The 14,243-nt window shown below is 37.1% G+C and overlaps 1 protein-coding gene across 4 annotated transcripts in view; it reads right to left on the bottom strand.

The window, feature by feature from the left end:
• The window catches only part of SMARCAD1 (SNF2 related chromatin remodeling ATPase with DExD box 1), a 77,342-nt gene extending 63,374 nt beyond the window's left edge, over positions 1-13,968 (bottom strand). For 3 of the 4 annotated variants that reach the window (XM_087434600.1, XM_014787895.2, XM_014787897.2), the window contains exons 1-2: positions 13,809-13,968; positions 12,950-13,188 (exon numbers count right to left, since the gene is read on the bottom strand). In XM_087434600.1, the coding sequence (XP_087290726.1) occupies positions 12,950-13,139 (190 nt within the window). In that variant the 5' untranslated portion in view covers positions 13,140-13,188; positions 13,809-13,968. Of the gene's footprint in view, positions 1-12,949; positions 13,189-13,471; positions 13,708-13,808 lie in introns of those variants that run through there. The other variant, XM_087434601.1, reaches the window with a different exon arrangement.
• Between the last annotated feature and the right edge of the window lie 275 nt (positions 13,969-14,243).

The following is a 14,243-nucleotide window of genomic DNA, read 5'->3' as shown; positions in this document are numbered from 1 at the left end:
AAAAATTACTATGAGGCTCATGAGCTATATTTGTAAATAACATTAACCAAGACCTACATAACTACTATTTGCCTCAAGGATACAACAACACTTCTTTACTTCCTACAATGAAGTCCTAGCAACACCACCAAAAAGCAAATGACGTTTTTTCCAAAAGAACGATTTTATAAATGTAGACTGTGCCCTGGGTGAAAAACTTGGCATTGGAACAAATCACAGCTATGTTAACTGACATAAATATGAAGACAATTACAAACTCTGATAATTATGGAAAGTAATAAAATTATAGTCCAACTCCTGTAAAATAAGTACAAAGGTACTACAAACTATGCTTTTACGAAATGTTCCTGATATATCACAAATCACACATAAAACTAAAAATTTAGATCTTTACTATATCAAAAAAATTTTTTTTTTTGGTGAGGAAGACTGGCCCTGAGCTAACATCCCTTGCCAATCTTCCTCTTTTTGCTGAGGAAGATGGGCCCTGAGCTAACAGCGGGGCCCATCTTCCTCTATTTTGTATATGGGATGCCGCCATAGCATTGGTTGACGAGTGGTGCCTAAGTCCGTACCTGGGATTCACACCTGTGAACCCCAGGCCGCTGAAGCAGAGTACACGAACTTAACCACTATGTCACTGGGCTGGCCCCTCAAAAATCTGACCTAAAACTAATGCACATCATTTGAACAGTTCAACAATGGTGTCCTGCTTTCTTATGTTTTAAAAGGGCTATGGCAAAATGATTTGGATTGGCCACTTTTCTTATAAAATCTCTTTATTCAAAATGAAGAATAACCTTTTCAAAACTAGCCATTTAAATACCTAACTGCTTGGGGGTCTAAAAATTCTATTAGAGTATTAGGAAAACTAGCATTTCTTGAACTTGATTACATATTCATCTTTTCTTTAACTTTCTCACCTTATTTTATACAGATTATAGTACAAAAATATATGGTGAAGACACACCAATTTTTAAAACTAATGTTTAATATACTTAGTTAATGAGACAGGAAAAAAAAAAGGTAGTGTGGCTTATTCTCCATGTACTCAATTACTTAGAGCTTTTACTGGATATATAATATATACCACCAAAATATATACATTAAACGTGAAAACTGCACTGAAACCAAGTGGCATCCCCATAGCCTGACTGGCCGGTGACTAACAGAGTAAGTGGTATGGTAATACAAGGGATGAGGGAAGGTTATAAAACAACAGCATTTCTCAAAATCAGGACCCCTTTGCACTCTTAAACATTGAGGGCCCCACACAGCTTTTGTATATGTTGGCTATATCTATGAAATTTACCATATTAGAAAATAGAAACTTAGAAAATGTTTAAATATTTATTTATTAAACACATAAATAATATATTTTTATGAAAACTATACCTCCTCTCCTCACTCCACAAATTTAGTGAGAAGAGTGGCAATGTTTTACATTTGTATTTGAAAATCTCTGGTTTAACAGAAGATAGCCAGATTCTCATATCTGCTTCTGCAATTAATCTGTTGTAGTATTGCTTTTGTTAGGTTTATGAAGATAATCATGCCTCCCACAGTTATATAGTTAGGGAAGGGAGGAATATTTTCATAGCCTTTTTACATTACTCTTCTTTGACACTAAACCCAAATTTTTAAAGGTTAGCTGCAATGTGGAATCTGAAACCATATGAATAAACTTTTGCATTGTTTTATTAAAATCCACTGTCTGTCTTGCACTTTAATGGACCTTTATTAACCCATGCATTATTTTGTAACATCGTGTGTGGGGAGCCAGCCCGGTGGTGCAGTGGTTAAGTTCACGAGATCTGCTTGGGCGGACCGGGGTTCACAGGTTCGAATCCAGGGGCTGCACCAATGCACTGCTCACCAAGCCATGCTGTGGTGGCGTCCCACATACAAAACAGAGGAAGATGGGCATGGATGTTAACTTAGGGTCAATCTTCCTTAGCAAAAAAAAGAGAAGACTGGCAGTAGATGTTAGCTCAGGGTCAAGCTTCCTCACCCAAAAAATTAAAAAAAATTATATTCATCAATGTCACCACTGATTTCTAAATATCTGGAGACTGTCAAACCTACAGTAGTAAATAATAGTTTTCCACAATCCAAATTTTCCTTTGAAAATTGGAATTTTAGCTATTGCAATAAATACTATCATTTGTTTTCCTTGATATCACTGTTTATTTTTGAGAAAATGTCTGCTAAATACCTAAGTCTGCATAACTATAGTTTGTCATTCTTTCAAGTAAAAATGGTGTTCTGTGAAAAAAACGACAAGCTCAGCTCACAACTCAAAGCAATTATTCAAATGCTTTCCCTTGAGATAACCATTGTACTCTGGTGTGCAGCAAAGGGCAGTTCACATTTTGTTTCACAAAATATTAAAAAGATGCCTACTGCTAAGTTGAGATTTAACAAAAGTAACAGTTTTTACCGTCTTATCAAAAACATTCTTAAGTGAAAGTGGCGTTTAAAAAATTTTAAGAACACAATGATTAGTAGGACAGATTGGAGTCTTAGCCTTGTTTGGTGATACGGCATCAGCAATTTTACCTACCATTGCTTTTGCACCATTAGTGCAAATATCGTCATAGCAAAAAAGGCAAGTAACATCTTAATATTATTATAAAAATAGTTTTGATCTTGTCAACCCCCTTTCGGGTTTTAGGTTCACAGACTACACTTTGAGAACTGATGAGATACAGTAAAAGCTTGTTTGTATAAAATATCAACTTTCCAACACAGTCAATAATCTAGAATTAGAATAGGGCTGAATGCTCAGATTTGTTTGTTTGGACTATTTTTGAAAGTAAGCAACAGCAAAAACAGCTAAGAGCCAATGGTCAAAAAGATATTCCTGATGCAATGATGCTTTCTGACCCAAAGCAAACAAGCACTTTTAAGCAGCAGCACAAAGGAGACAGGAAACAAAAAAGAAAAATACAAAAATCAAGGAAGGAATGGCGAAAAGCAGAACAATTATGAAGACAATTGGCTACTATTCAATTCTGACATTTGCTGAATGCCTTCTGTGTTTAAGACACTGTACCAGGAGGTAGGGGATAGTAAAGAAAAAAAAGTTACAGTTCAACTTCCCCTAAAGAAACTAATAATAGGAGCTAAGTAGCCATGTACACAAATAACTATGTTATGAGACATAATTTGTGCCATGAGAGAGGAATAAACAAAATGCTAAAGTAACATGAGGAAAAACAGCCTGTCCTTTCATATAAAAACAAAAAAGCCTATCATGTTTTAGAGACAGAAAATGATGATATTTTCTCATTACCAAAGGTAATGGGAACCTGCATCATTAGCATATGGAAGAAGATTCCAAGGTTCCAGGGAGTAGTTCCAAATGAAATTCCTCACGAGTGGAATGCACAACAGAAGACAATCGTCTATCTCAAGTTTTTCCAGTATGCTTGCACCCATTCTCATATCTCAGTCCACTTTCCATGAAACAAAAGAAGCATTTAAGCCTGCCACTGATTTCACCTTTCCAAGTGTTGTCTAAGACTAAGGACCACTCAAAAACAAAAACAAAAAAATCACTACTGGGAGACTATGAGTTCACACGGAAATAGTCTAAATCAATTTGATAATCCACAAATAAAGGTGATCTCCCAAAGTAAAATGAAAACACATAAATCTTTACACCTGTCCTGCAGATTTACACTAGTGTGCCACTTTTGATATTCTAATCATGTATTGCTCTACATGGCTCACTTCTCTAACACGGCAACTGATTTTCAAAGCACTTGCTTTGAATACCAAGTAAAACACATCATATATTTGCTCTTTTAAAAGAGTTATTACCAAAACAATAGATTATAAAATCTGGACAGTCTTAATTTGAATGTCATAGTAGATAGGGAAATACGTGTAGCATCTTATACAAATTAAACTATCTCTCTGAGGAAAGCTCTAGAAAAAAAACAAAGAATACACTGAATACAAGACTGATGAGTAGTTTCTAATACACCACTCTTAAGCTGAAATGAGAACTGAGAATGAAGAAACATTTCAGGTTTAAGCCAAAAGAAAAGATAGAGATAAATAGAAAAAATGTAAAGGAAAAAAGAAAGTCATGCTTTTAACAGTGGACAAGGCAAAAATGTTAAACCTGAGAGAGGTACTTTTTAATAACAGAATTTATACCCACAATAAAAATATAAGTGACATACGTCACAACTGCATACGAGTAATGAAATGCATAAAGACTGCAGGATATATAAGACAAAAAGTCAACAGAGACAAACATGAGGCTTTGACTCTCCTCCCTAAGCTCTTAAGAGAGAAGAAAGCACAAAAATAATTAAGATATAGAACAGTGTTTTTCAAACATGTTTGACTGGGACTCAATGTAAGAGACACATCATAGATTATCACCCTAAACACACAGACTGTTAGATAGACAGACATATATAACCAAAACAAAAGTTTCAGAAGCTTTACTATAAATGATACTTTGTTAATTTTCTACTTATTCTACTCCATTAAAAAATAGTTAGGGCCGGCTCCGTGGCTTAGCGGTTAAGTGCGCACTCCGCTGCTGGCAGCCCGGGTTCGGATCACGGGCGTGCACCGACGCACCGCTTTTCCGGCCATGCTGAGGCTGCGTCCCACATACAGCAACTAGAAAGATGTGCAGCTATGACATACAACTATCTACTGAGGCTTTGGGGGGGACAAACATAAATAAAATAAAATCTTTAAAAAAAAATAGTTAAATGTATTTAGTCAGGATCCAAGAAATTGACTTTATGACACAATGTTTGTGATTCACAGTTTGAAAAAAATGATATGAATAATAAAACTCATCTATTATTTGGCATACAATTAAATCTATACTTAGATTATGTCTTTTTTTTCAAGTACTCTGAGAATGGTCACAGAAATTGATTGTGTATTAAGGCACAAAGAAAATCTCAGTAAATGTGCCAAGAAAGAAACACCACAGACCATATTCTCTGGTCACAAAACAGTGTAAGTAGAAGTAAATGTTGACAAAAACACTGAAGCAAAATTTCAGCTACCTAGTAATTTAAAAAAGAAAGAAAAACTTTAGAAACCACTTGGAACTTTCAGGTCAAAGAGCAAGAAAAAACATATAAAAACCTACAATACATCATATATGTCGTAACACTACAAGATTTAAAATAATGTGGTAAACTAATGTAAGATTAGAGAAACAGATTAATGGCCCATAAATGAAAATATACATGGAAATTTAGACTATAATGATGATGTTTCAAATATAAGAAAAAGGATTTGTCAATAAATGGTTTTGGGACAACTGACTAGTAAATTTCAATGAGCAAAGGAGAAAATTATCATCCTTTCTTTAGTCCTTATAACAAAATAAATTCCAGATGAGATATAAAGTTAAAAAAAATCAACACAAAAACCAACTCATGAGCCAGCCCTGATGGCCTAGGAGTGGTTCAAGTTCCAGTGCTTACTGCATCCGCGGCCCGGGGTTCACATCCCGGCCACGGAACCACACCACCTGTCTGCCAGTCGCCATGCTATGGTGGCAGCTCACATAGAAGAACTAGAACGACCTACAACTAGGAATATACAACTATGTAGTGAGGCTTTAGAGAGGGGGAAAAAAAACAGGAAGATTGGTGACAGATGTTAGCTCAGGGAGAATCTTTCCCTGGAAAAAAAAAAAAACAAGCCAAAAACCAACCCAACTTGTATCCATTCGTTTGGCTATCAAAAAAAAAAAAAAAAAAAACCCAACAGAAAATAAGTGTTGGCACGGATGCAGAGAAACTGGAACCCTTGTGAACTGTTGGTAGGAATGCAAAATGGCGCAGCTGCTATGAAAAACATATGGTGATTTCTTAACGATCCAACAATTCCACTTCTGGGTATATACCTGAAAGAACTGAAATAAGGGTCTCGAAGAAATATTTGTAAACTCGTGTTCACAGCAGCATTATTCACAATAGCCAAAAGGTGGAAGCAACCCAGTGCCCATCCATAGATGAATGGATCAACAAAATGTAGATATATATACACAACGGAATATTTTTCAGCCTGAAAAGTAAGGAAATTCTGATACATCTTACAACATGGATGAACCTTGAAGACATTACGTAAAGTGAAATAAGCCAGTCACAAAAGACAAATCCTGTATGATTCCACTTTTATGACATAACTAAAGTAGTCAAATTCATAGAGAAAGAAAGTATAAGGGTAGCTGCCAGGGGCTAGGGGTAGGAGGGAATTGTTTAATGGGTAGGGTTTCAGTTTTTGCAAGATGAAAAGAGTTCTGAAGACTGGCTGTACAACAATGTGAACGTACTTAACACTCCCTGACGTGTACACATAAAGTTAAGATGGTAAATTTTATGTTACGTATATTTCACTACAATGAAAAATATAATTAACACAGATGTGCTAGAAGAAAATATGGATGAATTTATTTATAATGTGGTAGTAGGGAACACCTGCCTGATCAGGACCTAAAACCCAGAAGCCTTAAAGAAAAGGATGAACAAACTGACCACATAGAAGTGTAAAATTCTCCATCGCAAACAGGGAATTAAAAGAATAAAAATACAAATCACTTAACAGAAAAAGAAAAAAAGAAAGGAACACAGAAAAAATCCAAACGGCTAATAGATTTATGAAGACATACTTAACCTTAAAAATAAAAAAGTAAAGCAATTATATTGCCTAATAGCCTGACAAGATTTAAAAAGTTCTCAATATTTTGGCCTGTTATGAAAAAGCAGACATCTGAAAACCAAGCTGTAGTCTGGTGCAAACTGGTAAAACTTTTGTGTAGGGTGATTTGGCAATTACTGAAATATTACTTATATTCCCTCTAATCTGATAATTCCATTTCCAGGAATTTTTCCACAGATTGCACATATGCAAAAATATCTGTGTACAAGGATGGTCACCATGGCATTCTTTTGAAAGCAAAAACACAAAGAAAAAAACCAAAACAACCAATGTCTGTCAATAGGAAACTATATAAATTATAATACATCTATATAATAAGACACTCTGTAGTCATTTAAAAAAATTGAGGTATAGCATATTTTATATGGACTGACATGGAAAGTATAAAAAATTCTATTCTTTAATTAACAGCAAGTTGCATTACAATACCTATATTAATATAATGCTATTTTAGTTTAAAAACCTGAAATATAAACAGGTAGAAAAAAAAAGTGAAAGAATAGACACCAAAACTAAACAAGGATTACAGAAGATTCTCTCTTCATTATACAATATTGTATCATTTAGTTTTTTATATAACATTTTATTTTGAAGAAAACAATAGCTAAGCATGGAAAGTAAAAAGGTAGAGAAGGAAAACACATACAAAAGAGGTACATTTAAAATGTACTTAAGATTTTTACTTAAGTATGAGTACTCATTGTACTTTCTATTAAAACAACTCAACAGTAACCCTTTTACCAGGTACTGCTTTTCAACTAACACTAACAGGTATTGAGAAACTAGAATGACTATCTAAAGATACAGTGACGATTCACATTTTGGGCACACACCTAAAAAGGACTGAGTATCACCCGATGGTTACAGAATCATGACACCAAAATGATACCCTCAGCTTTATCATTCAAAGGATCATATCCATTTTACTGTTTGTAGGGACTTCAGAGGAACATCTAGACAAAGGCAGTGATGTCCAAAAACGCTGATGTCTTACTCAAGATCACACAATCTGTACGTGGCAGAGCAGTGCTCTCTGGAAATCTTTTTGATAACTGGTATAACTTTAAACTCTTTCTCTCACTAACAACGGTTACTTTCAACACGACAACCACATTAAAATGGCAATCACTTTAGAAGACAATCTATTTCACCAAGAAAAGAAATTCATCAAGCATAAACTAAAACTTTCCTCCATTTCAACCTCAAAATAACCTATGAACCCATCGATTTTTATCTTTCACTGTTTCTCCCCCAGTAAACTGTGTCTCTATTCCTTTGCAAAGTTAAACAGTCCAGCTGTGCTCCCATTCCCATTCTCTTGATGCCTCTCTTCAGATACCTCCCCTCCCTTGATCCTTTTCCTCTTCACTAGCTTCTTGTCCTTGGTCAACAAATATGCTCAATTTTCAACAGTCCTGAAACATCTTTTCTTGACATTGCTTCCCTGTCAAGCTGCTTCTCTCTTCCCTTCTTGAAAGAATAGTCTTCACCTCCTTACCTTTCTACTGAAACTGTCTGTTAAAGATCAACAGTAACTTTTAATTTCCAAGGAAAGTGGGGTCTCAGCAGTCCCCATCCAACTTGACTTCTCTATAGCATTTGATATTGTTCATAATACACCAAACTGGAAACTCTCTTTCTTTAGCTCCCAGGGCCTTATCATTTTCTATGACTATTCTAATCATCCTTTATATCATATCTTTCATTGGTTTCCCTTCCTCTGTCCACCACTAAATGTTGATGCTTCTTAATATACACCTTGCTTAAGACATTTTTTGGTTTCGACCACTCTCTGAGCTCCAACTCTAATGTTCAACTCTTTCCTAGACCTTGCTACTGAAATATGAGAGGTGACTCAAACTCAATATGTTTTAGTATCTTCCTCCTAATCCTAGTTGCCTAATTCAGTTGATAGTGCCACTCAGCCATCCAACCAAGTTGGATTCAAGTTATCTTTAAATCCTCCACATTTAACTGATCATCAAATACCATCTAACACACGTCACTTAAAACTTTCCTAAACTGCCTCCTCTGTCATCTCTACCGTCATTTCCCTACATTTACGCTTCAATGAATACAACAGCTTCATTAATGGCTTTCCCATACTGAAATGCTCTAAAGCGTGTACCAAATAAAGTCCATCCTCCCTGACCCCTCACAACCCAACAGTTTACATTTCTATCTTTTCAGCTTCATCTATATTGCCCTAAACCTCCTCTTCCATAGATAACCTCTCCGTTCCCATACACATACCACAGACTCTTCAAGGCAACATATATTTTCATCCCTTGTTCACTGAATAAGCAATGTTCATTGTTTAGGGTCCACTCAAAATCATCTATGACTTTTCTTGATCCTCCCCAGGAAGAATGGATAATTTAATCATTTGTGAATTGGATTATGGTCCTACACTGCTTAATATCCTCCCCTATTACATGAGTTATGTACCATTTTAACTATATAAATCTACATGTCCTTTCCTCTCAGTGCTCCTTGAGGATCATGCTTTGTTCATAATTTTATCCTTTGTGCATAAAACACTGTAGGCTCACTCATCTGCCATTGCTTTATTCCCTCCAAACCCACTATGCTCCCAAAAAAGTCAAAGAAAAAAGAGAAATAAAGTATAAGCAATAACCATTGATAACTTTGGCCATTGTGAGAGTAAAATAAACCTGGGGAGGGGAGGAGGGAAGGTACCCACAGGTTAAGTGTATGCCCTCACATCCAAAGACTGGATTAAAGGAGACTGTCCCACATAAAGTAGAGGAAGATGGGCACGGATGTTAGCCCAGGGCTGATCTTCCTCAAGGAAAAAAGGGGAGGATTGGCATCAGATGTTAGCTCAGGGCTAGTCCTCTTCACAAACAAAAAAAAAAAAAAAGAAAGGAGCCTGTCCTGTACCAAAAGTAAAGTATCCATGGCTGAAGAATGCCTGATGGCTAAGGGACTGTTTCAAGATCATAGAGAGCAGGAGAGATATTTTAAAAATATCTACAAAGTACTAATATCACCCACTTACCAACCAATACTCCTTCCTTCAATACGCCAGTCACTGTTCTGAGCAATGGGGATGAATAGGTGAACAAGACAGACAAGATCTCTGCTCTCATGGATCTTATACAGTCATGTGTCACATAACGTTTTAGTCAATGACAGATTGCATATACGACGGTGGTCCCATAAGATTAGTACTATATAGCCTAGCTGTGTACTAGGCTATACCATCTAGGTTTGTGTAAGAACACTTTATGATGTTCACACAATGACGAGGTCGCCTAAAACACATTTCTCAGAATGTATCCCGTCATAAGCAATGCGTGACTGTATTCTAATAAGGGGGAGACAAATACATAATGTAATGTTAGGTAGTAATAAATATTATACAGAAAAATACAGTGAGTAAAACTGGGGGGGAGGGGAGTTGCTACTTCAGAGAAAGTGATCAAGTGAAGGCCTTCTAAAAAAGGTAACATTTCACTAAGCCCTAAGGAAAGAAGGAGCTGACTCATATGCAAATATCGGCACAAAGGGTCTTGGAGGCAAAGAGCAAATGTGAAGAAGGAAAGACTGGACTGTGCTTGGCATATTCAAGGAAGAGTGTATCTGCTGCATAGTAACTGAAGGAGAATGGTAATGAATAAAATCTTAACTCATATTAGATAAAAGAGGAATAGCTGAAAAAGAGTGATTACAGGTCATCTCAACTATATACAATTTCCATCCTATAAGCTGACTTAGATCCTAACCTACTGTAAATAAATACAGCACTATCCTGCAATGGCAGAGTAAGTTACCATATGATGATAAAGAAAGTAAGGTCAGTATTTGTACCCCAGTGATGATTCCCCAATCTCCATATCCAGTCCTGATCTTAAATCTAACTTCAGTATCTTGTCCTCTCCACAGGCCCAAGCCATAACACTCAATTCAGCAGGCCCCCCCACCCCACACTGTTAAGTTGACTTTGGTCTACTCCAACACACTAAATTGCAGGCAGCACCTTTGATTCTTAGCTCAATTTTCAAATGCATGCCCAATAGCTTATGATGGGTACTTCATACTTATTCTGATGTACAGAACTATCTTTTTATTTATTCAATTTATCCAAGCGAAAACTCTTAACATTCATTTTATCTCATTCCTACCATGGATCTTGTTGTAAAACCTTGCCCTTCTCTTACTTGGAAATTTCTCACATCTTGTTCTCCATTTCTACTGCCATCAAGTTTACATTATAAGAGCTTCTTAAACGATTTCTCTCCCTTCAAACCGTACTCTCTATAATGTATAGTACTCACAATTGCTAGACTGATTTTTCCACAAAATAACTTTCTTTCATCATCTTACTCTTCTATCTGCAGTCTTTAATGGATCCCTAGTACCTATAAGGTAAAGCCTAAACTTAGCTTTAGTTTTCAAGATTCTCTAAAACTCAGTATCATTTACAATAATCTTTTCTTAAAGCAAAGCTCTCTATTTCTAATAGGATGAATTCTCAACAATCCCAGAACAAACTTTCCCAGTGTCATCAAGACTCACTATGTGATTCCTAAAGGCAATCTTAGTTTCTAAGAGGAATTTATGTATGAAAAGAAAAAGTCCCAATAAAGAGAAAATGAGTGAAGTCTCTTCAAACAGAAAGAAAAAGGCAGAAAAACATCTTTTGATTAGAAAAGGCAAATAAGAATTTCATATTACTCATGTTGATAAATAACTAAAACATTCCACTCAACTCCAGTTTACAAAATGCTTTTATTTTAGAGATGAAAAAATTGTGGATCTCAGATTTTAAGTGACTTGTCCAATATCCCCTTTAACTAACATGAAACAGAGACTTCTAAGGACTCAAAATCCCATGCCTACACTCTGACTTTCCCTGCCCTAACTACATAAGAAATAGATTAATATATTTACTGTTAAAATACTAAAGTACCTGGATGTTTAGACATTAAATACAGCATGTTACGCAAATCAAATATCTGTTGAAAGAACAAATGGATGTCACTCCTGTGCTTAAAATCCTTCAGAGGTTCCCCACAGAATTCAGACAAGTTCAAAACTCTTTAGACAAACAAAGCCTTTCAAAATTGGACTGCTAACTTTCACTTAATACAACCTACCAAATCATTCCACCATGTTCCAATTACACCAGAGAAGTTTAAAATGTTATTCTCATGTTAACTTGTAGGGACTCTACCATCACCGTTGCATTTAGGTAGAAGATAGCAAACAAAATAGGGATACCAAGGGTGAAGACATACATATTACCAATCTTGTCAGGGCCACATTAATTTAAAGCTGCTTGTGAAATATTTAGTTTTGCATTAAAAAAAAGGTATTATTGAAATAAACATTAAAGCTTTTAATATCCCTCTCACCCCTCATAAGAAACTGTATAATGTAAACAATTAAAAGTTTATGCTCAGGAATTAGATTGCTTGGATTTGAATTCCATTTCTACCAGCTTCCTAACAACTTAACCTCCCTGGGTCTCATTTCTGCAAAATATGGATAACAATATCTTGCGTGATTGTTGCGCAAATTAGAGAATGTGAAACACTCAGCACTATGCCTAAAACATAGTAAGAGTTCAAGTATAATCTAATTGTTAACTGTCCAGACAACACGGATTAAAACAGAGATGCTAATTTTTGGCTTCTCAAATCCTACTGTCCATGACAATCTGCTGAAGAGGTTAAAAATGGTTCATTTACCATGAAGAACACTAATTATTCATTTGTACTTTGGAATCTCCAGGAAGTCAAGTGGTGGCAAAATATGAATGTGATCCGATTTTCATTTATTCACAGTGGTTGTCTTCAAGCACCTTGAATAAAGTCTAGCTCACAGCAGGTGATCAATATTTTTTGGAGGAATACTGGAATGAATGTAAACATCTGGCAATAACAGCCTCAAAGTCTATCGTAGGGCTGAATCACCTAGTTTCTCTTCCAGTAGCAACCATTCTGACCTAATGATGACCTAAATTCTGATTTCAACTTCCATCATTGGGCCATATTCTAAGAACGCATGTAAAAGTGAAGCAACTACGGACGGATACTCAGTTGGAGGCACATGGTGCCTATGGCAGTGAAAAGCTGTATCTAAAAGGGCATGGTGAAGGACAACACATCAGTATGCATGATCTCAAGAATAAAAATTAGGATGTCTTGCAGCTTTCATCTTTTAAAAAATATCTCTTGACGCTACATCAATTTGCAACGTTGTAACTCACCTGTTTTTTCAGTTAAATCTGAATCAGGGGTGCCTGCCCTGCTAACTTCCCCTTCAGCATTCTCCTCTTCAGCACTAAGAGAAATTGGTGAAGAAGGGCCGGGCTGGGAGAGCTGAGGGGTTGCTTCAGGCGCTTCCTCAATCTTACTCCTTTTCTCAAAGCGAAAACGGTCCAGGTTGAAAAGATTCATACTGGTAGAAACCACCACCCTGGGGGATTGGGAGCTTTAAATGAACTATCTGCCGGGAAAAAATAAAGAGAAAAACAGGCCATGAAAACAATATAAAATACAAAGCCATAGCAGTTCATTCCCAAGGCAGCTAAGAGATCGCAAACATGCTAGTGGCTCAGGATGATTATTATGGCTGCGCCTCATTGTTAGGCCACAACAATCAGAAGGTGCTCAGGGGTACCTTTTTAAAATTTTCCATTGCTCTCTTCACTCGCCTTCGTCCGCCCCCTCCCCCCTCCCGCCCCTCCTTCCTGGGACCACGAGCTGACCCTCGTGCAACCTCCTCTTACCCCAGCACGCGCAGGCACGTTCCCACTCCAACCCCCCTGCGGGCCGCGCGCCCGCCCACAGTAAGAGGCTCCCTGCACTACGGTGCCCCTGCCTCCAGAAAGGACGTGCGAGGGCCCGAGCCTCGACACGGCGGGACACAAAGAGGCCAAAGAAGGGGAGCGGCAGAGGCCGTGCTGGCGGGCACCCGCCCGGAAGTTGACGCGGCGCGATCCCAGCTGAGAGGAAGCCGATAGGATCAAGAAATCACAAGGAAGGTTCAGAGGTGGAGAGTGTGCTGCGGCATCTCTTTTCATGCTCACTCCCTTGCTCTCTTTCATTTCTCCCCGAGATACTTACACTCTTGCAGCCTCGATGCGATGTAACAAAGGTTGAAAAGAAAAAAAATAATTCCCAGCGTGGGGGGGACGGTAGCCGGGCCGGGACCTTCCTAAAAAGCACGGAGAGTCCCAACGAGCGCGTAGTGATGACGCAACACGCAGCCTAGGCTTTTTTCTTCCCCAGCGACGCGAGAGCGGAAAGTGTCCAGGCGCGCGCTGTTGTCATGGTAACTGGTACCCGCCTCTTTGCCTGGGAAGCGCGCTTCTGCCTGTTTCTCCAGGTTGGCTAGGGGGTTGTTAAATAGAATAGTAACAAATAGCACAATAACTATAAATAGCATAATAAGACTATATAGTGTAATATTTGATATATTATAATCTATAATATTTTATATAATATATAGACAGTATGATAATATTGTGCTAGGTTGTTTTATGTGTATAATCTCAACCC

Source organism: Ceratotherium simum, chromosome 8 (assembly GCF_057802395.1).
Source record: "Ceratotherium simum simum isolate JZ-2026a chromosome 8, ASM5780239v1, whole genome shotgun sequence".
Lineage (NCBI taxonomy): Eukaryota > Metazoa > Chordata > Mammalia > Perissodactyla > Rhinocerotidae > Ceratotherium > Ceratotherium simum.
Note: the sequence above shows the minus strand (reverse complement) of the source record. Positions and strands in the feature narration are given on the sequence as shown.